This window comes from Aethina tumida, chromosome 5, assembly GCF_024364675.1.
Source record: "Aethina tumida isolate Nest 87 chromosome 5, icAetTumi1.1, whole genome shotgun sequence".
Classification (NCBI taxonomy): domain Eukaryota; kingdom Metazoa; phylum Arthropoda; class Insecta; order Coleoptera; family Nitidulidae; genus Aethina; species Aethina tumida.
The window spans coordinates 12,283,111-12,301,170 of NC_065439.1; the positions used below are offsets into that span (position 1 = coordinate 12,283,111).

At 26.9% G+C, this 18,060-nt stretch overlaps 1 protein-coding gene across 2 annotated transcripts in view; it reads right to left on the minus strand.

Moving 5' to 3' along the window:
• Positions 1 to 17,511, minus strand: part of LOC109601390 (MICAL-like protein 1) — a 61,269-nt gene extending 43,758 nt beyond the window's left edge. The window contains exons 1-2 of one of the 2 annotated variants that reach the window (XM_020017632.2): positions 17,252 to 17,511; positions 2,239 to 2,269 (exon numbers count right to left, since the gene is read on the minus strand). In XM_020017632.2, coding sequence (XP_019873191.2) covers positions 2,239 to 2,269; positions 17,252 to 17,496 — 276 coding nt within the window. In that variant the 5' untranslated portion in view covers positions 17,497 to 17,511. The remainder of the gene's footprint in view (positions 1 to 2,238; positions 2,270 to 17,251) is intronic. The other variant, XM_049967173.1, reaches the window with a different exon arrangement.
• Between the last annotated feature and the right edge of the window lie 549 nt (positions 17,512 to 18,060).

Here is an 18,060-nt window from a genome sequence, read left to right on the forward strand (position 1 = left end):
CAAAAAATATATAATATAATATTTGTGAAATTATATTATAATTACATGGTGTAACCTGTCCATATTCCTCCTTCATTAACTTATGAAGTATTTTACAACTTTTTAAGGTTCGAAAGTCTTTCGTTGGTACCAAAAATATTCAATATTAATAAAAAAAAATTCATGTTTTAACTTGTCCCGGTTCATCTTTCTTCGACTGTCTTAAATTTCAGCATCAATTTAAGTAAAATGTTAGAAATATCGTAAAATTGTATGTCATTCTCTTTATGTAGTTGCACATGTTGGAAGAAGTTACAGTACGTAGCAATTATTGGAGAGTTCCAACGAGTAATTCCGGCACCATTGTTTTTATAAATCGTTCTATAAAAACCTTTGTCGTTCGACAATAACAATTATCTTGCCCCATTGTTAGTTTGAAGGTTTGCGTGAAACCCGAATTTTCTGCTCCGTAAATCGACTCCGGTGCGATCGCAAAATACAGAAAACACACACACGGACCGACCGGCAGATTCGAACGTGTTTAGTAGCGTGACGTATCCCACGGTTTGTTCGTACTCGTACACCGTTAGAACCACACTCGACCTGTCCATTAACTTTTACAATGGTCGTGAACCGAAATGTGTTTATGTGTGAGTGCGTAGGGGAAAAAAATACGCAACCATACACATACGTTCATTAGTCGACATGTGTTCACGACTCAATTTCACGAGGCACTCAGCATCACTCAATGTCCGACATATTGGAAACCCATCACGGACCCATTTACCATACTAGTTCGTACATTAGCGTCATCACTTTAGAAACAATAAAACAATAAGGGTTCATGAAAGAGTCTTATTTTACTTTTTCTAGGCAAGTTTAATGGCGTACCTGTTACACCGGCCAACAAAATTAAATTGTTCTTTGGAGCTACAAAACAAAGAACAAAAAGGGTATTTTTAACATGCTGATTCCAAAAAAGCCATTAAAATTCGTCTGTCAACCCCAGTTTTTTAGATACAAGCTAATGGAATTTAGTTCAGATAAAATGAAGATATCATTTGAGGCTAAAATAGAAATTTCATGCTTTAAATTAAAATACAATTAGCCAGATATGCCTGTAATTGCCTTATGATTCTACTGAACTTCTTGTGGCTGTCTAATCCTCCCTAGACGAATATTATCGTCTGTCTGTTAAGGAATTTTGGTGGGCTCAACTCATAGCTCCATAGTTTTTTTATAATTTACTTTAAATCTTTCCTGTCTATCACTTGTTTTGATCCACTCAGACAGGAAGTTTGTTGATTAAATTTTCTGAAGAACTGAACGATCTCATAAAAAATGTGCACCTCTAAAAGGAGTCTACGGAATTGTTTATTTCCTAATCTGTTTAGAATTGTATACCTAAAAATGATCCAGGAACAGTTGAAATCGTCGGCACCAAAATGGCTGTTGGCCTGCATTATTGCAACGACTCCACATGATTTTATGGACATAAAAGCCTGACAAAACCATTACGTAACATTGATTATCCAAACGGCGCATTAGAAAGCACACATGTGAACGTTATAATTGAAATTCCATAAAAATGGCGAACACAGATGCATTTAACGTCCATTTGAGATCTATAAATTAAATGGAAAGTTAATGGTGTAAAGGATCCGTCCAGGACAGCTTTCCTATGACATTTCTCTTCGTCGCATTCAGACTGTGGATCCACGCCTTTTTCACGGTCGCTTTTCTACGTATATTGTTCTCCAACTATTATTTCAGATCTGATTAGCATAAAGGTTTATGAAACACGAAGGACGGCGGATAATAAATTAACCGAAAAGTTGGGGATTTATTACAACGTAAAACTACCGAAGATGTATATTAATCAGGCGTGTCTAATTATATTCAGACGCATTTGTAATTCCACGAGAGGCTCTTTATAAATCTCGGTTCGATAATTGATATGGCTCTGTGTAAATATTAATGAGATGCCGTGCGGGAATATTGTTCCGCAATAGATTTCCATCGTCGAGCATTCTTGTACGTACCGACGTTGTGCATGATCGAAATTCGTAAGTTCATGTGATGTTTCGGTTATTTTGTGACAAAGACAATTTGATCTTTGGTCAAAGCGATGGTAATAAAACGTTTTATGGTTGAATTAAGTTTCTAAAAATAGCCCAAGAACTAAAAAGCAACCGGTTTTGTGGTAGAAATACTAATTAATATAATTAGATGGCATAAAAGATTTTGACTGAAACTCACCGGAAGAAGTTGCCCAATTGTGCCTGAGAATCTAGATAAAATAAACGATTTATGTTAATTTTTATTGTAGGAGGTGAAAAAATATATAATTGTGCCTTAAAGAAATAACAGAAAATCGAAGAATGCTTGAAACATTAATTTTATAGTTTATATATATAGTTTAGTTTTATAGTAGTTTATATATAGTTAGGCAATAAAATTGTTTTTAATAACACTTGACTATTTACACATCAAATTTACAAATACACTGTTCCAAGAAATTGACGTACCACTTATAATTTTGCAAATAAATTTTTTGCAACGGTATATGGAGACCGGTGACCATACTAGGAGACCAGGTCAGTGTAGAATTCGTGCTACAACTCCTGCTCAAGATCGTTTTTGAGACTTTTAACTTTGGGGCAACGGTTTGTGACTACAAGAAGTTTACAATCTCGAGGACCTACAGCTCATGTTGTCCGAAATTGTTCTTGCTGACGTTGGGATTAATGTTATGACCTGGTCAGCTCACAATCCAGACCTTAGCTCACTAGAACATATCTGGGACATTCTCGGGAGACGTTTATGGGACCATCCTAACCGTTTGAAAAACTCGAAATTTGGGAGAATTTTGTCCAAAATGAAATTCTAACCCAGACTTGAGCTTGAACAAAAGATGTGAGGCTTTCATTCGTAGTAGAGGTGGAAATAACCCATACTAAATTGAAATTTTTACTTTTTACAAACATAAAATTTTGTTAATTTTTACAATTTTTAAGAAAAACAATATTTTTTAAGATTTTTTGTACAATTATATATAAAAACCTATTTTTAAATAAATATAGAAAGAGTCCCGTTCTCAGAAAATATTAATAATAATCAATGATTATTGGTGGGATCGTTAATTTCTTGGAACAATGTATTAAAAAATTATTTTTATAAATTGATTATGTTGAACATTTGAAACTTGAGATTTAAAGATAAATATAAACATATAAAGTAATTGTATTCAAAAGCATATAAAATAATATTTAGTTGTTCAAAATATTTAAAAATCAGAAATATTTACAAAATTTTGTCTTGACTATTCAGATATTGTAACTTGGATTTGTTACAGCAGGTCTTTTTAATAAAATATAAAAAATATTGAAGGTCTTTTTGTAGTTAAAATTTTTTAACACTTAACAATATTTTATGTCCGAAAAATATTGTTCACTTGTTTAAAATTGTTTTAAATTATTTTAGTAATAAACAAGAACTGTTAGTTATTTATGAATGTTTCCAAGATTACATGTTGTAACGTGATTAGGTTCGTCTTTTATTAACTATTAAAATCTCTAAAAATACTTCATATCTTCATTGGGACAATAAAAGCAAACACTCGTTGTTGCACCCGAGAGATAAAACAGAAAAGAAAAAGAACTTAATTATAACACATTTCCAAAGTTATTTGAATTTCGTCTCGGCCATTACGACCGCTTGTTTTATCCGTAATCTCTTCGCCGTATAAAAAACATAGTTGCCTCCAGTTATTTTCACACGAGGGCAAAAAAAACCTCCTGTAATAAGATTTACAGTAAAAATAATAGACCACAAGTTGATGATTCCAGTTCTGACGTGTGACTAATTTACACCTAGAAACAGCCTTTAACCATTTTGTAATTTGAATTTTTGGATTGTTAAAGTTCACGATGAAATGACAAATTAATGACGGAATTATAATTCAGTGTAAACACGAACTTTTTGACCGGAAATGTTACAAATACTGGTTGGCTTCGGGCGTTTGCTTAATACCCATTATAGTCAATTTTCATGGTCACTGTTCTCGCTATTTTTAACCCAATTACCATTTATTGGACTAAATTATTAATAACTCGTATTTAAAAATGCGTTATTGCAGCATGTCAAGTTTAAAATTATTTAGGCGATCTCGATAATTATAGACAATTCAATTGAGTGGTTGCTGCTAATTAGAAGTGCGTGTTGCAATAACCTAGATTTTACAGACAAAACGTAGTTACATGTGTTTTATTTAGAACAATAATTGTTGATTTTTTATCAAGGTTTAGGGATAATTGTTTTAAACTATTTTCGAACGTTCTAGAACAACTAAATACATATTTATTTTTAGGTCAAATTTCTTTATATTTTAGTGTCGATAATACTATATAAACTTTCTTTGTTTATTTATAAGTATAATTAATTAATATTTATGAATGTTATACAATCGAATTTGTTCGACTTCAATTTTTCACGTTGCTTTAACAAAGTTCTTTTTACAAATTGAATTTGTTTATTTTTACTTACCTGTCTCCTTTAATTATCTACTGATAAAATGTGTCAAATTTCTTTTATTTATAAATTCAAAATATTCCTATTTTTAAACAAATAAATACTTATTAATTCTAATTTATTTACTTTTTATTACAGATGGTGAGGAATTTGTTCATGCTTATCTTTTCAACTGTTGATCTTTTTCTACTTTTGAACAGGTATATATTGTTTAAATATATGTTGCTACAAATTGAATTCGTTTATTTTTACACAGTTTGCTTTATATTTTCGTATTGGTAAAAATGTAACAAATTTCCTTTATTTATGAGTATTCAAAATATTTCTATTTTTAATCAAATAAATATTTTTTTCAAATTAAACTTGTTTAAGTCTAATTCCTTTATATTTTAGTACAGCATACAATTTATTTAGGTTAATCTTTTCAATTACAGTTTTTCTATTTTTGAACAATTAAATACTGTTTAAATATGTGTTCTTAGAAACTGAATTCATTTTTTATTTTTGTAATGATAAAATATTACAAATTTCCTTTATTTATGAATATAACTATTCAAAATATTTCCATTTTTGAACAAATAAATACTGTTTAAATAAATCTTTTTTCAAATTAAACTTGTTTAAGCCTAATTCCTTTATGTTCTACTTTTGAATAACTAAAGACTGTTTAAATATATGTTCTTGAATTTGTTTATTTTTACAATTTCCTTTATATTTTCGTATTGATAAAATATTACAAATTTCCTTTATGAATAAATATATATATATATATATATATATATATATATATATATATATATATATTCAAAATATTCTTTTTTTAACAAAAAATATTGTTTATGTTAATATTTTTTCAAATTAAACTTGTTTAAGTCTAATTTCTTTATATTTTAGTACTGATACTATAAAATTCATTCATCTTTTCAATTGTTCACTGTACTTTTGAACAGCTAAATACTATTCAAATATATATTTTTACAAATTGTATTTGTTTACTTTTTCACAGTTTCTTTTATATTTTTGTATTGATAACATATCTGAAATTTCCTTTATTTATGAATACAACAATTCAAAATATTCTGACTTAAACAAATAAATACTGTCTAAATGAATCTTTATTCAAATTAAACTTGTTTAAGTCTAATTCTTTTATATTTTAGTACTGACAGCATAAAATTTGTACATGTTCATCTTTTCAACTATATAAGTTGTTCTACTTTTGAACAACTAAAATATGTGTTCTTAGATATTGAATTTGTTTATTTTTATAGTTCCCTTTATAAATATAAAATCGTATTGATAAAATATTACAAATTTCCCCTATAAATATAACTATTCAAAATATTCTTTTTTTTTAAACATGAAAAATTATTTATAATAATATTTTTTCAAATTAAACTTGTTTAAGTCTAATTTCTTTATATTTTAGTACTGATACTATAAAATTCGTTCAGGTTCATCTTTTCAATTGTCCACTGTACTTTTGAACAGCTAAATACTGTTCAAATATATGTTTTTACAAATTGTATTTGTTTATTTTTTCACAGTTTCTTTTATATTTTTGTATTGATAACTTATCTGAAATTTCCTTTATTTATGAATACAACTATTCAAAATATTCCCACTTTTAAACAAATAAATATTGTTTAAATAAATCTTTTTTCAAATTAAACTTGTTTAAGTCTAATTCTTTTTTATTTTAGTACTGATAGTATAAAACTTGTTCAGGTTCATCTTTTCTTTGAACAGCTAAATACTATTTAAATATATTACACCGTTTTCTTTATATTTTCGAAATGGGAATATGAGTCAAATTTCTTTTATTCATAAATATAGCTATTCGAAATATTCCTATTTTTAAATAAATAAATACTTTTTTAAATTAAATTATTAAACTATTTAAAATATTCCTATTTTAAACAAAAAATACGTTTAAATAAATATTTTTCAAATTAAACTTATTTAAGTCTAATTCCTTTATATTTTAGTACTGATAGTATAAAATTTGTTTAGGTTTATCTTTTCAATTATAGAAGTTCTACTTTGGACAAACTAAATACTGTTTAAATATATATTCTTACAATTAGAACCTGTTTATTTTTACATAATTTTTTTAATATCTTAGTACTGATAATTTGTCACAAATTTACTTTTTTAATAAATGTAACTATACAAAATATTGCTATTTCTGAACAAGTAAAATCTATCTAAATAAGTATCTTGCAAATTGAACTTTCCTTTATGTTTCAGTACTGATTATATGTCATGATTTCCTTATTTTTAAGTTTAATTTCTTTATCTGTTATGTTCTTATTTTTAATATAGTATGTATAAAAACATGTTAGCCCTTTCTTCAACTTTTACCACTTCACCTACTTTTGCGCAACAAAATAACGTAATAATCATACAAATTAAGCTTGTCAGTTAACTAATTGTCTTTAATTTCGATCCTCCCACACGCTTAGTAATTATAAATTGTGTTTTCTAACGAGCTTGACGAAAGGTTACGAAATTATCAATAAATCGATTGCAAAACGATTTTGGCAGTGACACTGACGTGAGTGGGCCACCTGAAAATTCGTCTTAACCCACAAACACCAAGGCGAAATTTGCGTTAGGTCAGGTTTCGACATTCACGTATCGCACACAAGGACCACAAGTTCTCACCGATACTACCCATAATCATTTTCTATTAACTATAATAATAATTTTTTCATCGACCTAAACACGACACGTATTGTTTCGTCGACCGGAGGTTTGTCTTTCTTCTTTGACGCCGTCCTTCAACTCACCAAGGAGTGGATGGAATGTGTGCAAATGAAATTTTTTATATATATTTTATTGCGGCATCGCCATTATACAACTAAAAGGCCGCAAAAGGCGATTCCCGAACGGTTTTCGAAACGTTCTGCTCTGAAAAACGCCTATTTTACATTCGCAACAAAATAGCTTTGCGTCACACGAAAATCCAACGATCGAAAATTTTCGTTTTGTGAACGTGGTAATTAGCACGCCTGAAAAGCAACGATAACAAACCAGCTAAATAAACGTGGTTGAGTAATGTAATTGTTATGGTAATTATTCGGTGTGGAAAAGGATTTCACTCACAATCAGTTTGGTTGGCTTCTGAATTAATCGATGTCTCACGATTTAATTAATTTAATATTGTCAATAAAGCACTGTTGAGTAAAAATAGGTCTTAATGGTTTTTAAAAAGAATGTCTATTAATATAACGTAAAATTTATAATATATTCCTATTACTGCGTGTTTCATTAAGATAAAAAGATTTTTATTTTAATGTTTGAATATTTAATGAATTGTTAATTTTCTTATCTTCTCAATAGACTTAAAACGTGACGTAACCACATTGTCAAACACAAACAAAGAAACATCTGAATGGAACAACGAAAATTGATCGTATTAATTTGAGATACAAAATCTGGAGTAATTGTTTGCAAATATTTGTACAAATCGCATAATGAATCGGCCCCATAAAAATTAACTGCCAAGTACCATATGGTACAATACAAACGGCATTCCTATTGAGTGGTTAAAGTCCTTGAATGGTATTTCTAACCCATTTAGCATGCCAATAGCCGACCAAACGAATAAATCGACTTGAATCAATTGCGTCATTGTTCGGCCAATTGGCATCAATCTTTTATCATTCCATTAACGCCGATACGATTATTCGAGGGAACGAGACATGAGACACGGACATTTTTGCACATTAAGCAATTTGTACAATTGCAGGAACGACGACTAATTTGAATCCTGCTGCGTTTCAAACACGTGTACCGTTTATTGAATTTAATATTTAACTGTTTAAGGTTTGGACGAAAACAGACCATAATCTTGTTATATATATATATAAGTATATTATATATTTTTGTTTAAAAATATTTTCTGATTGTGAGATAAAAATAAATAATAATAATTGTCATTCTCTCCAAATTATATACAATTTCATAATATATATTAAGTTTAGAAAACATTTTTTTGCTTTTAAATTTATTTTGAAAGTAGTTTCACTTTTTATAACTTATCTCAGATAAAAAAATGAGGTTCTTGTTGAAAATTATACTTTAATTTTTATTACTGAGCATGAGACAAAAACCAATAATATTTACATTTACAACAATTTCAAAATAGATCAAATATTACGTTTAAAAATATTTTCCTGTGTTAATTTTTTTATTGTTGTTCAAGCTCTTCTTAACAAAGCATACTTTAAAATTAATATCTCTGAGTGTGAGACAAAACAAATATTTCTTTGTTATTCAGTGAAAATTATTTACAATTTTTCCTAGCTTTAAAATTTAAAACTTTTGATTTTAATTACTTCCTGTTGTCATAACCCATTATCAAGTGAAGTGTTCAAATTCTTGTTGAAAAACATACTTTCAATTTATATTCCTGAGTGTGAGACAAAAATAAACAATATTTCTTTATCATTCAGTCTAAATTTTGTACAACAATTTGAAAGAATCTTATATATTAAATTTAAAAAATATTTTCTTGCTTTAAAATTTTTTTATTTGTAATTATTTCCTGTTTTTATACATATTAATCAAGTAAAAACGACAAAGTGTTCAAGTTCTTGTTGAAAAACATACTTTAATTTACATTCTTGAGTGTGAGATAAAAACAAATAATACCCTTGGCATTCAAGGGAAATTATATACAACAATTTTAAAAAATATTATATATTAAGTTTAAAAATATTTCCTTGCTTTAAAATTTTGTTTATTTGTCATTATTTTCAGTTTTTTTACCCAATCATCAAATAAAAACGACAAAGTGTTCAAGTTTTTGTTTATTTGATCTTGTTAATTTATATTCCTGAGTGTGAGACAAAAAAAATAATATTTCTTAGTAATTCAGTCGAAACTGTAACAACAGTTCTAAAGAATCTAAATATTAAGCTTAAAAAATGTTTCCTTGCTTTAAAATCATCAAGTAATAACGACCAAGTGTTCAAGTTTTTGTTGAAGAAACATACTTCAATTTATATTTCTCAATGTGAGACCAGAACAAGCAATATTTTTTTGTCATTCAATTGAAAATATTTACAACAATTTTAAAAAATGTATATAAATTATTTCTTGTAATTAAAATTGTTTTTTAGCGATTAGTTTAAGTTTTTATACTCAGTTTTCTAATTCTTGTTTATAAGAACAGATAATTTGACTAATTGTGAGAGGGAACCAAAAATGTTTCCTTTGTCTTTCAGTACTTGTTTGCTTCAATATCAATTACGTATAACAATGTAAACGTGTATATTTAGTTTAAAAAGTAGCTCCTAGAAAAAATAATAAAACGAGAAATTATTATAAATAATAGAGCCTGAAACAAACAAGTGCTGACTGACGTTTTTCGTCCGGCTTTCTGCATGATTTCACCGATTTTATATTTATTTTCAGTCACTTGGCAAATAGGTCGCCATTGTAATTCAACAAATGACTAGAAAAATCATAAAAATCATCAGAAACAATGCGAAACCGTTTCTGCTCCAGAGAGCATAATAAAATACCCATCGACTTTCCATTACGATTTTGGAAAAGTCCCTTGCCTGGCCACGTAACCGGGGCAAAATCACCCAGCAAACATGTAAACGTGTCACCATTCAAGGTGGCACATTTTATGCGGGAGTTTTTTTATGGTCAACAGACGTCCGAGTTCCGATTATGGTCGGTGGCTTGATTTGGTCGTTGGAAATTGTAAAAATGCCGGATGTTCGTCGATAAGTGTCCCGCAGTCGATTTAATTCACAACTTTCACAACCGACCGTGTGGGTCCATGTTATTAAATTCAAACTTTATGACTGGTATTACAGTTTTTATTCAACTCCAATATGAAATACGTTGGTGCAGGTTGAGCCCAAGTGTAAGTCTAATTTGGGATGCCTCAAATTAAACGGGGATTTTATCTCCAAGCGTTTTAATTATATATAACACTTGCATATCTGGGTCATAACGAATAAAAAACGGCTGGTAATTACACGTTTGGCGTTTGGAAGGTTTCCCTTTCCGTAAAAACCGATAATAATAAATTCGATTTGTTTATAAGCAACGGCGTGAATACCAACGACAACGGAGGATTTCTATAAACGGCCGAAAGAAAATAAAAGTCGACGCACCCACTTTAACATGCATCTGTGTCACGAAAATGGAGGTCAGATATGAAACTGGCGATTTGTCAGTATCGGTTGATTTATGTACAGCTGATAAAACGTAAAAACGATAGATAAAACGATGGATACACCTCAAAACATAAGGTGCGTCAATGTTCACGATTTGATAAACATCGTTGAAGAAGAGAGAGAATGTTTCCACGATGGGACGGGACGGAGTAAAAACGAACAAAATTTTAAAGAAAATAAGCTGGGAACAGCACCAACAATGAATCATTCCTATTTTCGTACGATTGAAAAAGGAAGAAAGCAAAGTGTCATTCCGCCAAGGTCGATTGTTCTAATCCATCTTCCATCCAATCGATTCCGGAATCGAAAGGAAAAGTTTTCGGAACAATGGTCTCAGTTTTTGACGTGAGACTTAATTACAACGAAAACCGTGCGAACAAACCCATTGTCGATGTCTATGCACAGTTTTAGACAATTTCGTAATTGAAGTCGGCAATTAATTAAATAGAAACTGATGCACGCTAAATCAATCACAATTTATAAGGCGTAACTAGTTCACGATATAAAAACGCAGTTTTTATGTAGGAAGTTGTGAAATTATAGAGTGGGAAACGTTGAGTTTCTCATGTGACATTAATGATAATTGAGAGTCGGTTTTAAAATTAGTTTTCTCTGTTCGGTTCGGTTCTCGTTTGAGTTCCTGGTTGTCTTTTTATCGTCTTAATTGGCTTTATTAACTTTATCATAGTTATTGAAGGAAGTATGTACACAATTCAATTTATAAAAGAATTTATACACAGAGAGAACGTTTTAATTTTAAGATATATTAATTACAAATTAATCCGTATAAATATGCAAATGTAATTTTAATATGTATATTTTATTCACGTAATTAAACATAAATTGTGTTTAATGTACCTGGAAATATAATATGTTAAATTAGCAATCAATGCAATTTATAAATAAAAAGTAAAAGTTTCTAATGTTATAACAATCATCGAATTAATTGGGAAAAATTAATAAATAATGAAATACGGCTTTTTAACAAATACTATGTACCTATTATTGAAAACAGTATAAGAAAATAGTTTGGAAACAAATTTAATGTAATATAAAAGTGCTAGTTCATTTATAATTGTATAAATTAATGTAATTAATTTTAACTAATAAAATTGAAGGATTCTAAATTCAATTTATTATTTCTATTCTTTTAATTGTAAATAAAATTTAAATTAAATAATTGTATTATGCAATTATTTAAATTACTATATAATTTCTATGCTAATTTTTTCAACTAATAATTCTGCATAATTTTTCGGATTTTCTAATATTATTTAATATTTATTCGGAGAAAACTTATTAATATTTTAAAATTAGTTATCTATAACAGATTTTGTTCTCGTTCCTGGTTCTTTTTTATCATCTTACTTGACTTTATTATTTGTAGCACAGAAGTGTGTACATAATTAATTTGTAAAAGGATGTTTGGGCAGATAAAACATTTCTATTTTAAAAATATATTGATTATAAATTAATCTGTTTAAGTACGTTATGTTTTAGTTATTAGGTATTTTTGAATGAATAATTAAACATAAAATATGCTTAATGCACCTGGAAATTTGTTTGTTAATTAAGTAATTACTGCAATTTATAAATAAAAGTAAAAGTTTATAATGTAAATAAATAATACGAATCATCGAATTAATTGGGAAAAAATAAAAAGGTGGTAATTTAATACATTTCAAAACACATAAAATAATATAAATATCTAATAACTACTACTTTCAATTATATTGACATGCAATGCACGAAAATCATTAGTAAACAGAAATGTTTATATTTTGATAGTTTATAAAAACGCTAGTTCATGTAAAAATTTACAAATTAATATAAACTAATCAAATTAAAGAATTATAAATTCAATTTAATATTAATAATCATTTAATTAAGTATAAATAAAATTAAAATTAATTAATTGTATTATGAAATTATTTAAATAAAAATAATTTCTATGCTAATTTTATCAAAAATACTTTTTGCAACTGTCAATGCTGCATAATTTTATAGATTTTCCAATATTACTTAATATTTTTTAATCGGAGAAAACTATTTAATATTTTAAATTTTTTTTCTATAACTGGTTTTGTGTTCGTTCCTGGTTCTTTTTAATAATTTTAATTGACCAATTAACAAAAGTATGTATATAACTAATTTGCACAGATAAAACATTTTTATTTTTAATATATATTGATTTTAAATTAATCTGTAAGAATACGTAGATGTTTTTAGTTACGGTTTAGATAATTAAACATAAAATATATATAATGAACCTGAAATTTTATTCCTTCAGAAATTACTGGAATTCGTAAATAATTTTTTTTGTAAACAATAAGAATCTTCGAATTAATTAGGAATTTGTAGCGTTTCAAAACAGTACTTTATATAAGGAAATCGTTGGCAAACAAAAATAATATCTAAACGATGATTTCCCTTAGTTAATGATAATTTATATAATAATTTGTATATTTTATAATTAAAATGCCATTTCATTTATAAATATAAAAATTTACAAAATTAGTATAATATAATATTATATAATATAATTACATATATTTTTTTATTAAAATAAATAAAAGGAATTTAAATTAAACAATTTCATTTATTATAATAAATAAAAAAGTAGAAATACTTTTATGTAAATATTTATTAATATTTGTTTATATAAATGTATAATTTCTATTCTAGTTTTATCAAAATTATTTTTTACAACTGATAATTCAGCATATTTCTCACACTTCCCAATATTATTTAAATCTTAATAAAAATATTTTGCTTTTTTAGTTTTTTGTTTTATTTTGAGTTTTTATTCTTTTTTAATCATCTTAATTGATTTTATTATCTATATCCCAGAATTATGTACAATTACTTTGTAAAAAATATTTACTCAGATAAAAAATCTTAATTTTTAATGTATATTAAATTGTATTTTAATCTGTGTAAGTACATTTAATGTATCTGAAAGTTTCTTATATTAATTGAACTAATAACGACCATGGAATTATTAATAAGGTAACAATAATACATCAATAAGGTAACAACTTGAAATACTATCAAACAGAATTTAAAATAATAATAATACTACATCAATAATAACAAGTAACGAAAAATAACAATAACCAATATTAAATGAATTAATTTCCGTGTTATTTAGCAAAATGAATAATTAATATTCGTAGTTAATCAAACTAAACTTACCCATTTGCCAAAATTCTTAAATTAATATTTATTCGACAGAAATCAACTCTAATAAGTATATTCCTTCCTTCCATTGTATGTAAAATAATTAATTTAAATAAAAGTTATTTTACATTTTTACTAATCACTTCATATTAATCAAACAAATGAAATAGGTCAACCACCTCCGGTTTCCAGGAATCACAACACTTCAACTGGTCGACGGTGGACGAGAGAATTAATGCAATTTGCAAGAATTTTCACGGGAAGACGCGTCTGCGATTTTACCTCGGTTTTTGGCCAATTAGCCCTAATTTTTTATTGTGTTGATTTCGTAATTCTGTCGTGTCGTGTTCTACGTTTCAAGTATTTTTGTGATTTTACATAAATCTGTCAAAATCTGCGGTAAGTTTTTTCTGCACTATAGGTTAGGTTAATTGTATTTAGAGACATAGCAGTATTACTTACTATTGCACCACGACAACAACAATTGATTTCTTGTTGTTAGGTCCATTTTCTGAATATCAATGTCCCCAATTCACTTAAATTAAATAAAAATTGCAAATGTCCTATGAACTTGCAAATTAAACAAACGCACTACATTGCACAACAGTAGTTGCATTCTAACCGGTAGACATTTTAAACATATTTAGAAGCGGTTACTGTGATTTTTCGTCGGTTTTCACGGTCTTTTCTCTTGTTTTTATTATATAAATGTGTCGTGTTGGTGTCCTAAGTTTCCTTTGAACGATTTGGGCGATTTTAACGCGAGTGTAGAACAGATTTACTAAAATTTCAGGCATGTTTTATTGGAACTATTTATATGGTTATCATAATTTAGAAACATTATTGAACTAATCAATAATTTTTTTGTCTTGAGGTAATTATATAGACACTCACTCATAACTATATTAAATAAAATAAATATTAGAAAATTTTTAGGAGGTATTTATATAGTTAGCCATAAATTTGTCAAGTCAAAAAGTATATTTAATTCAATAATAATACATTTGTAAGTAGTACCTAAAATAATTTGGACTAAATAATAAATTTAAATTTATTTTGTATTCTCAAATATAGTTTTTACTTGTATACCAATTAAATATAAGGTGCATGTATCGTTTCCAGGAATCGTAATAACCGGTATAGTCTGCATTCTATTGGTCGAAAGCAAAACAAATGAACTATTGCAGTTTTAACCTATTTTGAGTTTGAGGAGAATAAGACGCGACCGCTGTTTTTAATCAATTTTTCGATAATTTTCGTTTATTTATTTATTGTGTTGACTTTATAAATGTGTCATTTGGTATTATAGTATGATTTCTTTGACTGATATATGTGATTTTAAAGCAGTATTTTATGGAATTAGGTAAGTTTTATTGAGACACTGCATTAGGTTAGTTTCTTAATTAATTTTATATTATTACTCAATAGTAATTGAGCTTAGTACAATTACTAAGTTAAACATTTACTTTTTTATTCTTTAAGCCGATTATCTAAATATAACTTTTAATAAAACGAAAATTGTAAATTTTAGTCACATATTTTTATACTTGATCATACAAAAAATGTAATGGAATATTGTTAAATACAAAACAAATGTCACCCATGGCACAATATTATCAGTACACAATGGAAAATAATTATGCTGAAACATAAATGATGTTCTATTGAAAATAACTAAGTTATTGATGTCTTAAGATGTACAATTTCGGAATACTAATAATTGCTCCTTGGTATGGCAAAAATGAACTTTCCCTTATCAAAATTTGTGGCTTTGCAGACATTTTAGTAAGACTATCAATCTGTCAAAATTTTTGGAAAAAAATTAATAACTCAAAAAATATTGGGTATAGGCAAATGATATGGAATACACATTTTATTTGTAATTACATGTGGATTTTAAAAATTAAAGTTGATGTCCCCTATGACGAAATCAAAAATTATTTGTTTAAAATAAATTATAAAAATTATTCAAGTCAAATTATAATTGCTACAAAAATTTCAAATCAATAGCTTTTTCAGTTCCTTATAATCTTTATAGGTACAGAGGCTTGTGTAACAAAAAAAAATGATTAATATTATTAAAAATTATCTAATGTGTCAAATTATCATTCTCAATTAATTTAAAGATTCTTATTCTTTACAAACATATATACAGACTAATTTATAATAAATCAATATTAAAAATTAGTCTGTGATATATTATACGATATTTTTTACGATATAGATAATCAGGAACTTAAACGAGAACTGAACCTGGAGAGGAGAGAATTAATTAATTAACTATTTTTATTGCTTTTATTACAGTTTACTGATAGATTTTATTTGTATAAATATTTTTTGACATTTTAATATTAGTTTTCCTCAATTCAATTCTCGTATGAATTAACTGATTCATTTGTATATTAATCTGTATATGTTTGTAAATGTAATATTAATATGTATATTTTGTTACAATTAATGCAATTTGTAAATAAAAAGTAAAAGTTAATATAAACAATAACAATCACATCCAACATTAATTGGGAATAATGATACACAAAAAACACGAATTTTTAAAATGTATATTATTATATTTATATTCACTATTTTCAGTTACAATTTATATTAAAAAATTCAAGGAAATCGTTGGTAAACAAAAAGTAATAATTAAACGATGATTTCCGCTGGTTAATGGTGATTCATATAATAATGTGTATATTTTTTTAGTTTATAAATGTAAAAATCAACAAATTAATAAAATGTTTTGTTTCCTTGTAAAATATTTATTTAATTACAGAAAATAAATTAAAATTAAATAATTTTATAACACAGCACGTTTTCTTCAATATGAGTTAATATTTTTTTTCCGAGAAACATAACATAACAATAAACTGATAGATATATCATTAATATAAACTATTTATGTTAGTTCTACACTAATTACTTGTAGATAAACAAATAATTTACTTCGTGTAGTATACACAAAGTAAATTCCATCAGTAACATTTGTAATATAACATGACATTAATAAAATAAATACAAATAGGTTCTAAAAAATTAAACAATTTCAATAAATTAATTTTAACACTTAATTTACAGTAACCAATAATAATAATAATAATTACACGTATTTGTTTATAAATGCTGTATAAACAGAACAGCTGATAACATAACATTATTTTAAACATTATCATTAAATAAATAAACTACATAATTTTTTAATAGTAAAAATTCCCTTGAGAGATGTATACGCGGCTCACCGAAAAATTCGTGACCGCCAAACCGAATGTCATCGCCGAAAAAAGCCCATCGCATATTTAAATTATTAAGCATCGAATCGATAGACGTCCGCCAAAACAGCTGTACGAGTCCCAACTTACCGCAGTTTGCGTCCTGTGAATGGATGAAAAGACGTTAATCCCTGCACCCCGTGTGTGTCGTGTGAACGAAAATCGGGTCCTGTGTCGGCAGTCACTGTTGTGGAAAACACGTGTTTCGAAACCGAATCGGTACGGACTTGGAACACCTTTACAGCGCGATTCGTTGCGAGAAACTGATATTGCGGCGTCGATTCTGACTCAGGCCAGTCTGACTGCATCGAGTTTTGCCTCGTAGACGTTGCCATGTCTGTCTCAGGAGTCCCACGTTCAGGGAAAAAAATAAAATTTTGATATCGATGTGTGTAAACTGTGTAAATGTGCTAAACATTTTATTTTTTCAGATTTATTAAGATGTAGTGTATTTATTATTTTGAATACAAAATAAATTTTTGGAGCGAAATAATATATGTTCGTAATCAATAATTTAAATATAATAACTTAATTTTCGATGGCCAACAATGTATATTAAAATTTTGGAAATTTGAAATTTTATTTGTAATAAGAAAAATTACAACAAAATTGACTAAACTGAGACATTAAATTATTCAGAACAGTTAATACCAATAAGGTATTTATAGAATTTTTAATAACTATTATTTTAAATACAAATTATTTTTTGATTAAAACTATTATAATTTTATAAATATTAATTTAAATTTAATAATTTAATTTTAAATGATCAAAAATTTTTATTCAAATCTTGAATCTTATATCTATATTTATTTGTCACAAAAAACATTCATAATAGTATTGACTAAAATAAAACATTAAACCTAATAAATTAATAAAATTATTAAATTAATAAACTA